Source organism: Engraulis encrasicolus, chromosome 14 (assembly GCF_034702125.1).
Source record: "Engraulis encrasicolus isolate BLACKSEA-1 chromosome 14, IST_EnEncr_1.0, whole genome shotgun sequence".
Classification (NCBI taxonomy): Eukaryota; Metazoa; Chordata; class Actinopteri; order Clupeiformes; family Engraulidae; genus Engraulis; species Engraulis encrasicolus.
Window position 1 is genome coordinate 52,328,688 of NC_085870.1, and position 18,142 is coordinate 52,346,829.

The 18,142-nt window shown below is 44.9% G+C and overlaps 2 protein-coding genes across 2 annotated transcripts; one reads left to right on the top strand and one right to left on the bottom strand.

The window, feature by feature from the left end:
* Nucleotides 1-774: 774 nt before the first annotated feature.
* Nucleotides 775-8,029, top strand: LOC134462860 (uncharacterized). Its single transcript, XM_063216089.1, has 5 exons — nucleotides 775-2,303; nucleotides 3,477-3,684; nucleotides 4,284-5,110; nucleotides 6,269-6,429; nucleotides 6,930-8,029. The coding sequence occupies exons 1-5, from the start codon at nucleotides 2,280-2,282 to the stop codon at nucleotides 7,135-7,137; spliced, it is 1,428 nt and encodes a 475-aa protein (XP_063072159.1). The 5' UTR covers nucleotides 775-2,279; the 3' UTR covers nucleotides 7,138-8,029.
* A 2,057-nt stretch (nucleotides 8,030-10,086) lies between these two features.
* Nucleotides 10,087-12,140, bottom strand: LOC134463412 (golgin subfamily A member 6-like protein 6). Its single transcript, XM_063216613.1, has 3 exons — nucleotides 11,955-12,140; nucleotides 11,369-11,545; nucleotides 10,087-10,812 (listed from the first exon to the last, which is right to left on the bottom strand). Exons 2-3 carry the CDS (start codon nucleotides 11,531-11,533, stop codon nucleotides 10,267-10,269), a joined length of 711 nt encoding a protein of 236 aa, XP_063072683.1. The 5' UTR covers nucleotides 11,534-11,545; nucleotides 11,955-12,140; the 3' UTR covers nucleotides 10,087-10,266.
* Between the last annotated feature and the right edge of the window lie 6,002 nt (nucleotides 12,141-18,142).

Consider the following 18,142-nt stretch of genomic DNA (forward strand, 5'->3'; position numbering starts at 1 on the left):
GGAAAAAATGTATCCATTTATTTATGTATTTATTTATCTAGACAGCTTTTTTTAACAGATTTGTATATCGTCTTTTTAGAAGGCTTTCCATCTGAACTCTTTAATAACTACCTCTGTAACACGTCTAGTGCATGATGGTACTGTTAGAACCCCCAGACTGGAATGAATAACACTACAAACATTTAGTGTTGATATACATACAGATAACACAAAGTATATTATCTAATCATCGTATGTGATTATACAGTAGATTATACTGTAATTATTATTCTGATTTTCACACCATTTGCTCACACCAGTCAGCCATTTGCCTACTACACGTAAGAAAGAGTTAACTGACAGTCCACCTGTCCACCTCTAGGTCTCAGATTCCGTTTTTTAGTGTCTGGCACAGATTCCACTCAAGACATAATTTATAATTTATTCATGATATGGAATTGTAACAGCACTGAAAAAATGTATCTCCCCTTTGGGCCCTGCTATAGAACTGCACACACCAGAAGTAGACCGTGTGTGTGTTCACGCATGTGCACGTGTTGAAGTAGGACTGGGCTACATGTTGGGAGAGCGGAGGAGCAAGGATGGAGTACTGCACAAGCCTACCGGGCCAGGCCCAGGGGCCCAAGAATCAAGGGAGCCCTGAAACATTTAAATATTACAATTTTAACAACCCTGCAAAACCCTGGCCTGATACCTTGAAACTTTTTGCAATCTAGCAATATCGGGGGGGTTACTTCCTTGCTCTCTGGTCCAGGGGCCCCTGGAGTTGTCAACCGTCCCTGCAGAGGAGCACTCCTTTGAGAGCTGAGATCGGTTTCAGAGCTGGTCCTTGCGGGTGATGCCAGCGGTACAAATTTAGCAGACCTATTAAAAGGCCACTCTGCACGAGCCTGCTGATGGTCTTTGTGTGAGGCGGCGGGTGGAGAGGAGGGGGTAGAACTACTGGGACGTGTGTTTGAGAGAACATGCGACAAAAAGATTTCACTGATAACCAACTGGTTCACAATTGTCTATCTTAATTTGGGCTTCCTACGGATATCAGGCATGAAACACCTACAGCCTGGCCTGCAACAGTGCACTCTGGCTTCATAATAAGTAACCACCTTGACCTTGATAACATTGAAGCGTGTTGTAATTAACTTATTTTCTATAGCAGTGGCTTTTTTGAATAAGCGCGCCCTGGGCCTCATCATCAGTCTCCTCATCATAATGCCCCCCAATGGCAACTAAGCACCGACCCTCTCAGCTATATCTTTCTCAACGCCCGCCCCCTAGGACTCCCTAACATCCCTTGGGGGGCTGTAGAGCCTCCGTTTATAAACACTATTCCATAGCATACAATTCTAACTTCACAGTCAGCCGAAATATACGTAATAGTACCGGTAATGTGTCTGTGACTGGATGTGCAGAAATCACTAGAGCCCCACGTATAGGGGTCACAGAGAGTCCTATTTTATTTCATTATTTTTTTTCAGTTTACATCGTGGGGGGGGTAGGGGGGTGTCAGATTATGGAGGGCCATTGGTGCTGGTTGTACATGACGCCCAGAATTTGGTGGTACACCCCTGCTTTGAAGTAAAAACGTTAACGTACGCCACTAATACTGTATGCTTATGCTGTGTGTGCACTGATGAGCACGTGGGCACAACAGAAAGTGCCTATGGCTTTGATGGAGTAAGAGGACAGTGACAGTGAGCGTAAACGCCGGTAAGGAGACACTGGCTTCTAACAGCTGCTCCTCGTGGGATCATTGTGGGGCATTGTGCAACGCTTAACTCACTGGCCATGGTGTGCATTTCACCAGTGAATTATTTAATACTATACTCCAGGCAACTGCCATTTATACATACCTACATAACCGCCTGCCAATGCGCCTTCAATAGGCCTACGTTATGATTGCGTAATCCAATCAAAATTAATTGAGTATTATTCCATGCAGACAATGGTGATGGATGAGCCAACATGTCTTTTTAAAAAAAAACATTTACAGTATGACTCATGACAGCTGTTTTGATGGATGGCCCACATAGGCCAGCTATTGTCACAGTTTTAAATTGGGGAGGGATGATATCAAGAATGCAACACGGCCCATTGGTTCCCGCTGGGCATGTAACTGGAGCCTTGGAGCTCTTATCCTGCCTGGTCATTAATAGGGTCCAAGGTTGACAACACTGGGCAACACAGAGCAGAGCAGGCCAGACCAGAGGGCCCCTCACCAGACTGGACACTGCACTGCGCATCACAGTACCACTGCCAGCACGGTGGGCTCAGCTGGAGAGATGACCGCACTTACCCTGCTGCAGGTAATAACCACTCTTTTGCAAACCAATGCATGTACTCATGGGTAAGCGGTTAGGGCATCAGACTTGTGCCCCAAGGTTGCTGGTTCGACGCCCGACCCGCCAGTTTGGTCAGGGGGTAGTCCTTAACCAGTTCTCTCCCCCATCCTCCTTCATGACTGAGGTACCCTGAGCATGGTACCATCCCGTCGCACTGTTCCCTTGGGGAGCCATTGGGGGCAGCCCCCTTGCACAGGTGAGGCATAAATGCAATTTTGTTGTGTGCTGTGTCACAATGACATGGGAGTTGGAGTTTCTCAGGTGGGTTTTCTCTTTCACACTAGCACACGAACAACCTAACACCCTTTTTGCAGGGAACGCAACGCAACAAGAGCAAATGTGAGAGTTATTTTGGGCATGTGTTTATTAAAAGAGGGAAATTCTTTTTAAGTTATAACTGTGACTGTGAATGGGCTTTTGGGAACAGGTGCAAGTCCTCCTTGTTGTATTCCCTCTGCTTGTGGACTGAGATTTAATTCCTGTCTGCTAATTTGCAGACTGAAGCCAGATATTTCACATTGTTGTACTACACCGCATTATTATACTACACTATACCAGAGATTCTTTAAGTATATAGAGATATGCCAACATAATCGGTTTCTATGGGCACCTAATGTGACCAGGTTCCGGTCTGCCTAAAGGAGCGTGTCATAATGCTCCTAGAATGAATAGAACAGACCTTAGGTCTACTTAGGTCTGCCTAAAGGGGGATTTCCCCCCCCTCCCCCTTGCAATAATAGAACCCGGAAACAATGGGCCAATGGAACCTCTCTCTCTCTACTCTCTCTGACTATACTATACTATAGCATACTACTGAATACTATATTACACTGTAAATGACACCACACTACACTACACCATAGTGACAGTAAGGATCCGTGATGACTATGACCTTGTGTATGTTGTGTCAGGCACAGATTCTCTAGAACGTGACACATTTTGACCATAAGACTTTATCACAAGATAAAGGAGGTGTTATGAAGACCATTTTCAGTCTAAACACATTTGTGACAAAATATGTAGTTACTCCACTTTGCCTTTGTAGGGCAGTATACTGTTCTGTATATGACACCACACTACACCATAGTGACGGTAAGGGTCCGTGATGACCATGGTCTTGTGTGTGTGCTGTGTTAGGCACAGATGCAGGAACTGACCTCATCAGGGCAGGTTGCCGGGGTGGGCATGGATGACATGTACAGCATCAGCTCCGTTAGCCCGCTGGAGGACGATCCCCCACCTCTACCTCCTCCTCCGCCATCATCTCCACCTATCAGACTCCTGGGTACCGGAGGAGAGGAGGCCACCACTGCCACCAGCCCGAGGCTGCCCATGACACCCCAAGGTCACTAGCTTCTTCTCTACGCTCCTCTTACCACAAAAAGTATAAAGATTCAAAAAGCTTTATTGTTTACCATTTTCCCTAATTAGAAGTGTGTGCGTGTGAAGTGTATTTATTTATTGCACCAATGTATTGGTGTTAAGGTGTCCTTTTTCCTATGTAAGCTTATCTGATTGGCTTTAAGCCAGGGATGGGGAATCTTTTTCATTAGAGGGGCCACTTCAAATTCCTCCAAGAGCCATAAAAGCCCATAGGGCCATACTATGAACACAAACCAGGATTTCCTCCTGCAGTTTAGGCCTATATTGAGGCATTCACCTTTAAAACAGACCCCACCTTTTCTAGGTCCCCTGAGTATAACTTACCGGTAATTGTATGGCAAATGTAAATTCCAAGGTTCCTTTACAAAATAGTGTATGTCATATTTCACGTGAAGCTGAATGGTATTGAAATGGTATCGGGGGGCGGATAAAACGGATCGAGGCATAGGTTCCCTATCCCTGCTCTAAGCCGTATTTACTGTACATAAAGCGGTGTTTCCCCAAAACAGTATTTACATACATGAATTTGAGGTAATCTGTGACAACTTATGTACCCCGAAGGTCACTCCTCCCACGAGAACCTGAGCAGCCCAGCGCTGCGCGTCTCCCCCCTGGAGGCCATCCGAGAGCTGGACGAGGCGACGGAGGAGAGCTTATCAGGCCAGCGCAGCCCAGGAGACGGGGCTGTGAGGGGGGCTAAGGATCAGCTGGCAGTGGGGAAGGAACTCCCTCCTCCGCAGTCTGCAGAGAAAGGGACGGAAGACCTGCTTGCCTTAGAGGACTGTGAGGAGGAGGACAGTGATGACACTCACATCCCCGTCGTGATGATGAAGAGGCCTTTGAGGTCCATAATCACCACCAGCAAGAGCATTGCCGTCCTGGAAACTGCACAGTCAGAGGCATGTCGTTCCCAACAAAGCATCTCTGATCTCGTTTGCCTTCGGGAGGACTCACAAACACACTCTCCTCAGACACAGAAGTCGCTCAGAGTAGGACTAAGCGAGGAAACGTTGGGCAGCAACTCCTCCAAGAAGTCACAACGGACTGTTGTCATAGTTGGCTCTGAGCTGGAGGATGACACTGGATCCTCTGTGACCTCCGTGAGAGGGCAGATTGACAAGCGCAGTCACACACCGAGCCCTGCTGTGGTTCCTGTGGGGAGTAGGGCTGAGCTGAGGAGCTCCACAGGCACCATCACAGACCTACAGGAGAGCAACGCTGATGAGGCTCCTCTTCAGGACGGCGTGATGTGCATCAACACAACGAGGGACAGTGCCTCAACAGAGCAGGGAGACAGCAGCACCCTCATTGACATCCTCATCGCATGTAAAGCCAAGGTGGAACAACTGGAGCAACTCAAATGCTCCTCCTATGAGCTGACAATCCAGGTAACTACAAGGATGTACCAAAGACTCGTCTATCAGAGTAAGATACCCCAAACCCTGCCTACCCAATGCAAAGGAGTGTGCGCTTAATTTCGGCCTCCTAAGGGGCATTGTCCCCTCCGTCTTCTTCTCTTTTTCGTGGTGTTTGGTGACGGCTTGCACAAGATGTCCGCTGCTGCCATCCACAGTGCCAAGGGAACTCCATTTATTTTCAACCTAAAGGTTTCCTAACTGAAGGTCTCCTAAAGGAGCATTTACCTGACGTCACAGGGATCCAGGAAACGTATGGGTGATGTATCTTACTCTAATATAATGTTTCTCAAAGGGGCGGGACAGCCCCCCAGGGGGTGTTGGGGAGCGCTAGGGGGCGTTGAGAAGGATACAGTTGAGAGAGGGCGGTGCTTTGTTGGCATTGAAGGAATTAGTCCATTTCAATTTTTAGTACAGGGGGCATTGGAAGGCTTGTGATGAGGTCAAGGGGGTGTTGGTAGGCTTATGATGAGGACCAGGGGACATTTGTTCAAAAAAGGTTGAGAACCACTGCTCTAATTTGAGGATCTTTGGATGCACTGTACTGTGCAGCAAAGCTAAACTTATGCTATTGTATCATGCGAGGAAATGTGTTAAGACAATTGTAAAAGCATAGTTTATTTCATGGCTGTTTCAGTGACAGCTAAACATCCTATGGCTCAACCCCTTGGCATCTTTCTAACCCTCTCCAGCACTCCAGCTCTCAACATCCACCACTTTATTTATTTGTGTGTTGGTTTGTTTTCTTGCTTGCTTGCTTGCTTGTTTGTTTGAGTAAGAGTCGGTTTTGTGTCATTGGCCACTGGTCAGTTTGAACCAATGTGTTTGCGTCTCATCCTCTCTCCTTTCATCTTCTCTCCTCACCCTCTCAATCTCTTCCCTCTTTCCTTCCCTCCTCCCCCTCTCCCCCTGTTCTCCTCTCCCCTCTCCTGCTTCTCATCTTCTCCTCCTCCCTCTCCCTCGTCTCCTCTTCTCCTCTCCTCCCTCTCCTCTCCTCCTTTCGACATCTCCCCCTCTGCTCCTCCCTTCCCCTCCTCCCCTCCTCTCCCCCTCTCCTCCTCCCTCCCCCACTTCTCCTCATCCCCTCTTCTCCACCTCTCCTCCTCTCCCCCTCCCCCTCTCCTCCTCCAGCTCCAGTCTGCGCAGGCCCTGGCCACATGTCTGCAGGAGCGGGTGGTGTGGCTGGAGGAGGAGCAGGGGAGGCAGCAGAGGGAGGTGCAGGGCCTGCGGGAGGAGCTGCAGGAGGCGCGCAGGAGCCTGAGGGAGCGCAGCGTGCAGACCGAACGCATCAGGTCCATGAAAACTAATAGGACTAATAGGGTCCTTTCCATCATCCAAACATGGTTCTCCAGCTCAGCCAGCCAACATCCCATCCTTGATACTGTGCTTGTGGTCGCGCACTTTGCTGACGCCCAACCTCAATGGAGAAAACAATGAACTTTCCCCGCTGTCAGCTTAGCCACAACAACTTTTAGGGGACTTTTCCCCATTCAACATCATGGTTGCAAAAATTACTTTTGAATTGCGGTTTTTGCAAGATATTGAATTAAACAAACTTCTGTCGTCAGTGACGTCTTGCGGCGCCATCACAAGGCCTAAAGAACGAGGGAGGATGGTGCAAGGTTTTTCTTGGTGCAGTTAATTATGCTGCCAAGTTAGTTTTACAACACTAATGTGGATGTGTGTGGTTGTGATATGTGTACAACATTTTCTTTTTTAATGTGTTGTTGTTTCAATGAACAAGGAATGGTCAGTTTCATTGTACTTGTTATTATCTTCTATATTCTAACAGCCAGGAGCTGCGCCTCCTTCACCTGCAGCTGCAGAAGAGGCCCAGTGCATCGGGCTCCTCAGAGGGGCAGGAGGACGGACACCAGGAGGAGAAGGAGGTGCAGCAGGAGCAAGGGGAGTCAGAGCAGGAGCAGCACCCTAGCAGCCATGGCCACATGCTGTCCACCAGGGTAGAGCAAGGCTCCTCAAGAGTTTGTACACTACTGTGACGGATGTGCAGGCGGAGGAGGAGAAGGAGGAAGAGGAGGAGGAGGTGGAAGGAGAGCACTAAAGGAGAAGGAACAGAAGCAGGAACTCAGCCATGACTTGGCCAGGTCCCCTCGCCATCCTTGGGTCCGCACTGTACATTGTGGCACAAGGAGCAGGAGTAGGAGGAAGAGGTGGAGAGAGAGGAACAAAAGCAGGTGAGTCCCAATGGCCCACCTAGGCCGGGGATATGCTTGCTGTGTGCCTAACACTATGCATGCAACCGTGTGTTACCGAGTGCACATACTTGCTTCAGGATGATTGGAGCACTTTGCTAGAGGCATCACAGGGGGTAGCTAGCCAACAGGGCTCTCAATAATGTTTTTCACCATTTTTTGACTTTACCGCCAACTCAACATGGAAGTTCGGAAGATCAGAAGTTTTGTCAATATTGCACCGTACACACACGTCTGCGTACGTGACTGGTGCTCTGCCACGCGCAAAATTGACATAAAATTCTCATGGCAATCATCATGCATCACGCGATCATGCAAGAAAAGTGCATGCGCATGTGGGGTTTTTCTCCATTTATGTCAGACAGGCACTCTTGATCTGGTGAGTTTTCTGCAGATTTTATTTGGCTGCTCCCGATATGGGAACAGGGAACATCCTAGCGAGAGACACCATTCTCGCTGATCTCTCTAGGTAGGACGCACACTAGCCTGTCGCATCGTTGAGTCTTTTATAAGTCTTGACCCACCCAGGCCAGATGCTTTACACATGCTAATTAGCTTGGCCACACCTCAGCTCACAGACAGGCCCTCACACTCAACACAGAGTACAATGCTTACACACTGGAACGATATATACATATAGTCATATACACATATCTCAATATTCCTGCACATACATGTACATATAATAATCTGCATAAGAACCATATGATAATAAAAATATTACGACACGCACACGTATCCTGAAGCAAGGAGCCTGTCTACTAAGGTAGAGCATGGCCCCTCACACGTCTGCACGCCCCTCTCCTGTCATGGAGGCGCAGGAGTAGCTGCAGCAGCAGGAGGAGGGGAGAGCTAATGGCCATGCCCAGAGCCATCTAATAACAGAGTTGCGCAAACCAGGGACCAGGAAGTCGGTTGGTGATGTGATTCGCGTAGATTAAAATGTTTCTTAACAGTAAACTTCTGTTCGTTGGAAACTAACACAGAACCATCACATACCAAACAAAGATTAAGTACAAACAAATTACATGACCTTTACCACATTTTCTGTGTTATACCGCCACCTCCTGGAACTAAGTAACTTCTAATAGAACTAAAGTCAATGGGGATTTCCATGTTAACTCTCCGTGAGGCTCCATGAGAGCCGCCATTGCTGTGGAAAGATTGGTCCATAGAGGTCTATGGGAGTGGCGTAACTCTGTTATTAGATGGCTCTGGCCATGCCAAAGTCCACACTCACTATTTAGGTGAGTGCCCACCTGGAAAACTCCCATTGTCATTGGCCTTGCTCACATGATGTTTTTATTTCAGAATTAATCATTCAGAATTAAATGGTTGAGTCGCGTTTAAATCACACTCTCCATTTCATTCCGAATTGAAGTGTTGACATGATGTTTTCAAAATGGAAATAAGTTTTACTCTGAATTGAATTGAGTTAATTCAGAATTAAATGTCATGTAAACAAGGCCACTATGACACAGTGCTCACAGCACACAATGAAGTAGCGTTTGTGCCTCACTTGTTCGAGGGGGCAGCCCCAAACGGCTTCCCAAGCGGTGGGATGGTACCGTGCTTCAGGGCAGCTCAGTATCCATCCATGGAGCAGGACGGGGGAGAGCACTGGTTAATTACTCCCCCCACTAACCTGGCAAGTCGGGAGTCGAACCGGCAACCTTTCAGTTACAAGTCGGACACCCTAACCGCTTACTCATGACTGCCCTATGCAGTAGGATGCAGCATGGTCACCCACAGGTCTCTGCACACTGCTGTGAGGACACCACTGATGCTCACGAAGCAACTCCTTTTCCATGTATGTATGTTGGATGCGGGTACTTATTTCATGTTTTTATGTGTTTCTGAGGCTGAGATATTTAGGTTTTACTTTTAATAGGCAGGTGGCACCTTTTCCCAAAAAGGACAGCAGGCGTTTTTTGCTGGTACCTTAGGCTTAGATGGGTTAATGTAATGTGCAGGCAGAAGTAATGTGAAAAATAGTGATATGGTGCACAGATCCCCAAGGTAACAGGATTTGGTAGTATATTATGTTCTCTCTCTGTGTTGTGTGTGAAGTAACGTAATATGTGGAAAAGAATACTGAAAAAATATTTTTGTATATGTTGTTTACGTTTATTTTAGTATTTTATTGATACACACAGTATTTGTTTGATTGTACGGTATTTTCATTAAAATATCATAGACTGTGCCCCAGGGAAAGGGCTACCTTTGAAGTTCTATTGTATCCACTTCATGCACAGAAACAGTAATTACATTTTTATTATTAAAAAGTGATTGCATTTTGATTATTGAAAACTTTCCCCTGAAGCAAATGACATCAATCATTATTCACTCAGGGAAAGGGATGTCATTTATCACCAGTTGTCCATGATGACAACACACAACAGACAAGTTGAAAACCTCAACTTCATTTGGTATTTAGCAGGAGAGGATGATGGCCCTCTCTCTGCTCTCATTAATATTGAATGGAGGAACATTAGCGAGCTTCAGGGGGGCAGAGTGCTTCTCCACACTCACTCCTCCTGAGAGTCCAAGGCATCACACGCACGCACACACGCACGCACGCACACACACACACCACACCAGGCCTGTCCCATTATCGCCACAAGTGTGTGCGCACAAATACACATACACACAACTACCACAAAATATTGAAAACACTGATATTTTATATTTTTATTTGACTTTTTATTTTTTAAATGTGTGTGTGTGTGTGTGTGTGTGTGTGTGTGTGTGTGTGTGTGTGTGTGTGTGTGTGTGTGTGTGTGTGTATTTATTTATTGCACCAATGTCCCAAACATGCAAGCATGTTTTAGTGTTACAGTGTCCGTGTGTGTGTGTGTGTGTGTGTGTGTGTGTGTGTGTGTGTGTGTGTGTGTGTGTGTGTGTGTGTGTGTGTGCTCATGGCCTCCTTCTCTTGGCCTCCCACTCTCTCTCCAGCTTGGCTTGCCTCTCAGCTTCGCTCTGCTTCACAGCCTGTCTCCTGTGGCTCATCTCCCTTCTCTTGACCTCCAACTCTCTCTCCAGCCCAGCCAGTCTCTCCGCTTCCCTCTGCTTCACAGCCTCTCTCCTCCGCCTCATCTCCTCACTCTTCACCTGCCTCACCCTCTCCAGCTCAGCCAGTCTCTCAGCTTCCCCTTGCTTGATGGCCTCTCTTGTTTCATCGCGCTTTTCCATTTGCTCTCGTAATACGTCCTCCAATATGAAGATCTTCTCCTTTAGCTCCCGCACCTCCTTCTCCCACTTCAAGGCCAGCTGGTGCATTCTCTGGATCTCTATTTGCTGTTCTTTCCGCATTTCTGCATTCTTTTCTTGGCGCCACCTCATTTCTTCCTCTTTGCCTTTCAGCAGCTTTTCCAGGGTCTCTGCTTTCTTTCTGACTGTCCTGAGCTCTTTTCTCAGCTCCTCCACACTCTCCTCCTTCTCTCTGAGCTGCCACAGCCTCACCTGTTATCGTATTACAAAGGAATAGGCACACTCAACTCAAAAATAATATTTTAAAGCGCTGCTTTGGGTGTTAAGTGAAATGAAGAGGTGAAGTACTCTCTAGCTTAGTGTTTCTCAGGGGTCGTTGGAGAGCCCTAGGGGGGTATTGAGAAAGATACTTCTGAGAAGGGGGAGTAGCCTGCCAGGGGGGGCATTGGCAGGCTTATGATGAGGTCAAGGCCGACCTAATTTTTAAAAAGGTTGAGAACCACAGCTCTAGCTCATTGTCGTACTGAAAAGATTCATTGCACATGCATGGGTTCACAAGGACAGCTTGGCACTAAAACTTGTTTGTTTGGGACATGGTGCAATAAATCTTTCTTTAGTAAGGTGGAGTTTATTTTTATTGCGCATTTCATAGAACAGAAGTACATAGTTGTTGTGCTTTAAGAACAACAACAAAAACAAGAAAAAAGCAAATCATTCCAATAAAGTATGATGAAGAAATAAAGAATAATAAGCAACAATACAGATTAAAAACAAATTAACAGCATGAACAGGTTAACAGCTGATATACCTGCTCTCTCAGCTGGCGGAGTTCTCTGGCTTGCCTCCTCCTCCACCCCAAGCCAAAGATGCCATGGAAATGCTCCCAGCAGCCAATGGGCTCCTGGGGATCCATGGGTGGCTGGACAGACTTATCGTCCTGCCTGCAGACACCTTCCTCCACATCCCCTAGCATCTCTCTCCACACCTGAAAGCCAGCATTTTTTCCAAGCATTTTAGAACAATTCAATTATCAACAAGGCCTAGTCTAAAACTTATCTTACACTTCAAGATGATGATATTGATATTATTATTATTATTATTATTAGTAGTAGTAGTAGTAGTAGTAGGCCTAGTAGTAGCAGTAGGCCTAGTAGTAATAAAACAAAACATTTTGTTCATGATCAAGCGGCACATGCAAGGCTTAATTGTTATTATTATTGATATTATTATTATTATTATTATTAATAATAATAATGATAATAATAATAATAATAATAATAATAATATTAATAATACGTTAAATTATTATTAATTTATGTTATAGTTTAAAATGTGTCTCTAAGTCTACTCTGTAAAGGCACTGTAAGTGTGAATGTGTGTACAGACTGATTTACCTGAGAAGAGAATCAATCGTAGAAGATATCAAGTCTTAAAAGTCTTTCGCTCGTGCTTGTGGCCTACTCGTTCGCTGTCAAATGCAGAATGAGTGAACAAAATTTTGTCTCGCACAATTTATACTCTTCTGTATTGTGACGCACTGTCTTTCACTTATGATGCTATTGGAACCTGCCCGGGTACCTGGCAACGAGCGAATACAACGATAATGTTTTGCTTTAAATGTTCTTATACGACTGAGCTCGATTGAGCGACGTCCACCTTGCTAGCGAGTGTAGGCTAGGTCAGTGGTGATTGACCCCCCCCCCCCCCCCCCGACATGAGCCCCTATTTTGTGATAATAGCACAGCACCCATACAATCTGTGATAATAGACCCTATTTTAAAAGCATCGTGCATCGGTGCTGTCCACGTGTTCAAACAACATACATTAGACATTAGGCTAATGGAAGACTGATAGGCTATAACTCAGGTGAAGAACCTGCCCCTCACCCAAACTGAAATAACAGTGGGGCCCACGTTTGTTTTGTGCTCTGTCTGTGTTATTTCCAGATTTAAGCTTACACAGGTCAAGGAAGAGGAAAAGCAAGAAAGAAAAATTCGCTGTTGGCTACACTAGACATCAGCTTTTATTGAACAAAACAATTGCCTCGCAGGCTATTAGGCCTAGCCTACCTAGGCTACTACCTTACCAATATCATCCCCCTAAAGCGCGCCACCACTGCACTTACAAAATACTGTTTTTTTTTTTTTAAGGCCAGTGGCAAAACGAGCGCAATGTCTGTCGAGTTGAGCACGCACGTCGGGCATCCAGAAGTGAAAGGGATATTATATTGATCTGTGATTGCAATAGGCTTTAATCGAATATCGGTGACTTCGCTCTCCCAGCCTCTCATAGAGGCCTAGATAGGCTACAGGATATAGCTTTATCCGTGCGTCACTCGGAGCAAACGCAGATTTCAGCACCACGCACGTGGACAGCTCCGGACACACCGTTGTAGCCTATACGATACACTCGTGCGTGGACAGCTCCCCACAAGAGTACGGTAACCTAACGTGGTGTCGAAATGGCGGTATGAAAAAAGTGTGGACTGTCGGTTGCCCCCCGCCCCCATCACGAAACATAATAATGTACTTGCATGTGGCTTTTCTATGCGTGTTTTTGTGGTCTAATTTTTTGTCAAAATAAAATAAAATAATAATTTAAAAAAAATTAAGGTGCCAGCAGCATCAGGCAGATTCTAAACTATTAAACTAGGCCTAGGCCTACTTAAACTATAGGCCTATGAAAAAAATTCATTTCTTTTTTTACGTTTTAGGTCTACTTTCTATTGAAAAACAACCAAAAATTAGGCCTACTTGATAGTTTTTGTAATATGCCCCAGAGGAAACAGTCAATGCGTCTCTCTCTCTCTCTCTCTCTCTCTCTCTCTCTCTCTCTCTCTCTCTCTCTCTCTCTCTCTCTCTCTCTCTCATTACTCCTTTCCCACTGGGCGCCTGCTGTTTTCTCCACAGTAAGCACAACATGCATGAAATATTCATTGTGAGCAGCAAAAATATATAAATTACAATATGGGTTACCAAGGGAGAAAGGCACTCACTCATTTTACACCACAGAGAAGAAAAGGGAAGAGAAGAGACACAAGAAATATAGAAGGGAGAAGAGCAGAGGTGAAGTGGAGATGAGAGAAGAGAAGAAGGAAAAAGGAGAGAAGAGGGGCAAGAAGATGAGAAGAAGGGAGAGGAGAGGAGAGAGTGCCTTTGTGTTCTGACAGACACTCCAGATTCCTCATAGAGACGTAACTGCTGATGCAAGTGCAATAAAGACTGGAGTGGGTGTGTGTAGGTGTGTGTGATGTGTGTGTGTGCATGTGCATGTGTCTGTGTGTGTGTGTGTGTGTACACGTCCGTCTTGGTGTCTCTGTGTGTGTTTCTTCATAAGGATGCTTGCGTCTCCACAAAATAAACGTTAAAAGTAGATTTGTAGATTTATACAACGTCACTCAGTTCAAATCGTAACAGCGTGACAGTAGTGACACTCAACAGCTAGCATATTCTACTTACTCTAAGAAAGCATGGGCATGGGAAGCTGTGGTCTGGTGGTTAGGGAAATGGGCTTTGGATCAGAGGGTTGTAGACTCAAATCCCACCCTTCCACTCCTACTGCACTCCATGGCTAAGGTCCCCTTGAGCAATGCACTTAACCCCATACTGCTCCAGGGACTGTAACCAATACCCTGTAAATAAGTGTATGTTGCTTTGAATAAAAGTGTCATCTAAGTCAGTGGTTATTAACCTTTTTTTTCTTAAAGCACCCCCTTGCCTGTGCCCAAGACAAGCCTTGCACCCCCAACACAAAATTCTACACGTGTATACGCACTAAAAATGATTTAAGTGATTAATTATAAAAATTCTTGCTTGAGACATTAATCATTACATTACATTTCACTTAGCTGACGCTTTCATTTGTTCAAAGCAACTTACAACAAATATTTGTCAGGGTATTGGTTACAGTCCCTGGAGCAATGTGGGGTTAGGTGCCTTGCTCAAGGGCACTTCAGCCATGGATGGAGGTGTAGGGAGAGGTCAGGGGGGATTCGAACCGGCAACCACTAGATTGAAAGACCAACTCTCTAACCACTAGGCCACGGCTGCCCCACTAGGCCACGGCTGCCCCAACACCTTAATGACTTTAAATGGGGACCAAAACATCTTCATTTGGTTTTGATTTGTCCTAATTATAATGTTCCTAAGCAGAATTTTGGTCACAATCTCAACACAAACAAAATCTCTGGCGCTCTGCCACACCCCAGATCACTGATCTAAGTGAAATGTTATGTAATGTCATGTTAAACAGTGGTCTACATTGACAGGAGCCACACTTGTTAAGACTGGGGGGCTATAGTACAAAAACATGCCCACTACTTGTGTTTTTATTGTTGTCCAGCCATAGGGTGTGTGACTGCTAATATAGATCATTTTGACAAAAACAGGCCATTTTTCCAGCTGTAACAAATGTTTGTGCCTCATGTCTAGAGAGTATAGCAGTACAGGCATTCGTAGGCCTATTGACTCATCAAGAAGGGCAGCCATGGCCTAATGGTTAGGGAGGTGGTCTAAAAATCAGAGGGTTGCAGGTTCAAATCTCATCCTTACCTCACACCTCCATCCTTGGCTGAGGTGCACTTGAGCAAGGTACTTTACCCCACCACATTGTTGCTCTATGGGACTGTAACTAATACCTTGTAAATAACCGTACGTTGCTTTGGAAACAGTGTCATATAAGTGTGATGCAATCTTAGGTAAAACAAGGCCGTGGTTACATTGACAAGTGATTTTACTCCTTGATGCATGCAGTACCTCTTGCCTCCAGCAGATGGAAATAAAGTATTGAGGTATGAGCTGGATCATGAGCAACGGGTATAATTAAAGATTTTCAATATGACAGACCAAGATGAGTCCTAGCAAAGACTTTCTATCTGTGCCTTTATACCAGGGGTGGGGAACCATTTTCATTCGAGGGCCGCTTCAGATTTTGTAAGTGTCGTACTATGATACTTATGATGATGAATACAAACAAGGATTTCCCCCTGCACTTAAGGCTTATATTGAAGGTAGCCAACTTTACAACACTGGTATAGGACACACCAGATGGTGCAAGTGTTATTGAGAGTGACAAGGCACAATTCACAAAGTCACCTGAAAAGCACCCCCACTCAATACATACAATGCAATGTAATGTATACACCATAAGCTTCCCTGCTCACCACAGGCATATGACCTTTTCTTTCTTTTTTTCTTTTTTTTAAATATATATTTTTAGATTATTGGGTCTTTTATTAATTTATTCATGACAGGACAGTGAGAGATTTTGACAGGAAACATGTGGGAGAGAGAGATATGGGAAAGGTTTGGCAAAGGACCCGGGCCGGAATCGTAGCCCAGTGCCCTACCGTTAGAGCCACAGGTCTGTTTCCTGAAGGTTCCCTTCGAAAACAGGGCCCTATATTGTACAATATGCACTTGTTTATTTCCCTTGTAGCCTCCTACATTTTCGATGTAGCCTACATGCTGAACGTCTACAGAAATCTAACATTGGAGTCAAAGTGTACAGAGCACATTTGGCCTATAAAGCTGATTCTAATACTAGTAAGCACAGTTAAGAGGAATCATACTCTACTCTGCTGTACCAAACCAATGTGCCATAAAATATAACCTTCTTGGCGGAGGTAATAACCACAGTAAAGAGGAATCACACTGTTGTGCACTACTGTACAGTATCTGATGGCTTTAATAGAATAGAATGCCTGTTAGAGCTACACACACTTAGTCATTTACCATGAAATTATACATATACATACATATATACATTGTAGCATCTCAATAAACACACACATACACAGAGATATACAAACAGTATACATACAAACACACACACACAGGTACGGACACACACAAGTGCACACACGCACATGCGTGCACACACACACACACACACAATAACACACACACAGTGCAACAATTCTATGAGCTATATTATCCAGGCCTATCTGTGTGTGATCTTGCATGTGATGTGATGATGTGAGCGTGGTTTTTGCTTTGCCAGTGTTGTTTGTTGCGAGGGCCTCAGCTGGTAGCAGCAGACATGAATTCTCCGGAGAGGGGAGGAACTCAAGAGCAGGTAGTCCAGGGAGGATCATGAGCACACCTGCGCAAGACGGAAAAAAAAAACAGCATAAGACAACCAACAAGAGAGAGCAACACAAGTTCACCTTCAAATCGATTCTACTGTATCCCTTCTCTCCTCTTCATTACACATGCAGGGCTCTAAATTAAGTTTTTTTCATCACCTGCCAAAATGACTTGTATGCTTATCTTACTCGCCAGACACACACTAACTATAATAGGTTAAGTGGCTAGTATTTTTTTTTCTACAAGCCAAAGTGAAATTTCACCAGCATTTGGCCAGTTGGCTGGTGTTTATAATACATAGCAACACATGTACTGCTGATGCACATGAGCCAGACAACCGGACAATCTGCACAACTGCACCTCAAAATTTCCACTGTCATCTTAATATCCTGTAATAATACCCTTCGCTTTATATGCAAGACAACCAGACAGCATCTGCACAAGACAGTCAATTCACCTCATGAGTTCTCCTCAGATAAAGAGGATTTTAGAAATAATTTCTTACATATGTGGGGACCAAGGAGTTCAAGGCCAAGCAAACATGGTGGACAACAGATCCTGTTTTTCTTGATCTCTCTCTCTCTCTCTCTCTCTCTCTCTCTCTCTCTCTCTCTCTCTCTCTCTCCCTCTCTCTCTCTCTCTCTCTCTCTCTCTCTCTCTCTCTCTCTCTCTCTCTCTCTCTCTCTCTCTCTCAGTCCTTAATCATTATGATGGTTTATTTATGCAAAGTTTTGTGCAAAATATGCATATGCAACATCCGTTAGACTCTTCACATCAGACTCTTCACATTTCATTATTAAAAGTCCACTGTGTAGGATTGTGGCCATAGGTATTGCAACTATGCACCATTGAAACGGTGCAACCTATTGTCAAATTTGGTCTTTTTATATACATATTTACTAAATAATAAACGTATATTTGCTTGTATTGTCAAAGTACAGTAAGTTTTGCCGCTTAAAACTCGGTGGATATTGGAGAAGATCCACCTAGTATGAAAAGTGCAAATTTCCAAGTCATAATGAATCCTTTGATGGGGGTGGTAAGTAGGCGTATTTGTGAAAAAAGTTAACATTTGTAAATGGGCAGCATGGGCAGCCGTTTCTTTCAAACAGCTAAAACTTATTACACAGTTCACCTCTAAATAAATAGGGCCAATAGTGACTAAAACAGTACCACACAATAGTAGCCTCTCCCTTTGTCTTTGAATCAGCTGTCAATCAATGCTCACAGTTAACCAGAATTGTATTAAAATTGTAGCTTGTCACAGGAACACCAAGACCAACGAGAAAAAAAGTAATTCTTCATAGGAATGTGTATATTAAGATTTTGGTAATTGTGTTCAGTGAATGTCTTCGTTTATGCATATTTGCAGCTGTAGTTAGTATAGACCCTACAGTACAAAAAAAGAGAGCATCCAATCGATTGGCTCCATTTCATTTCATTAATTACCTGTGTTTAAGGTCAGGTACCCCATGTTGCCAGTAGGATGTCTTTTT

What these genes read in the sequence shown, in the direction of transcription:
- LOC134462860 (XM_063216089.1), top strand. Translation starts at nt 2,280, where the DNA reads ATGACCGCACTTACCCTGCTGCAG. An exon ending in CCTATGAGCTGACAATCCAG is followed by an intron (nt 5,111 to 6,268) that starts GTAACTACAAGG and finishes CTCCTCCTCCAG; the next exon opens with CTCCAGTCTGCGCAGGCCCT. An exon ending in GTGCAGACCGAACGCATCAG is followed by an intron (nt 6,430 to 6,929) that starts GTCCATGAAAAC and finishes ATATTCTAACAG; the next exon opens with CCAGGAGCTGCGCCTCCTTC.
- LOC134463412 (XM_063216613.1), bottom strand. Translation starts at nt 11,533, where the DNA reads ATGCTAGGGGATGTGGAGGAAGGTGTCTGCAGGCAGGACGATAAGTCT. An exon ending in TCCGCCAGCTGAGAGAGCAG is followed by an intron (nt 10,813 to 11,368) that starts GTATATCAGCTG and finishes ATACGATAACAG; the next exon opens with GTGAGGCTGTGGCAGCTCAG.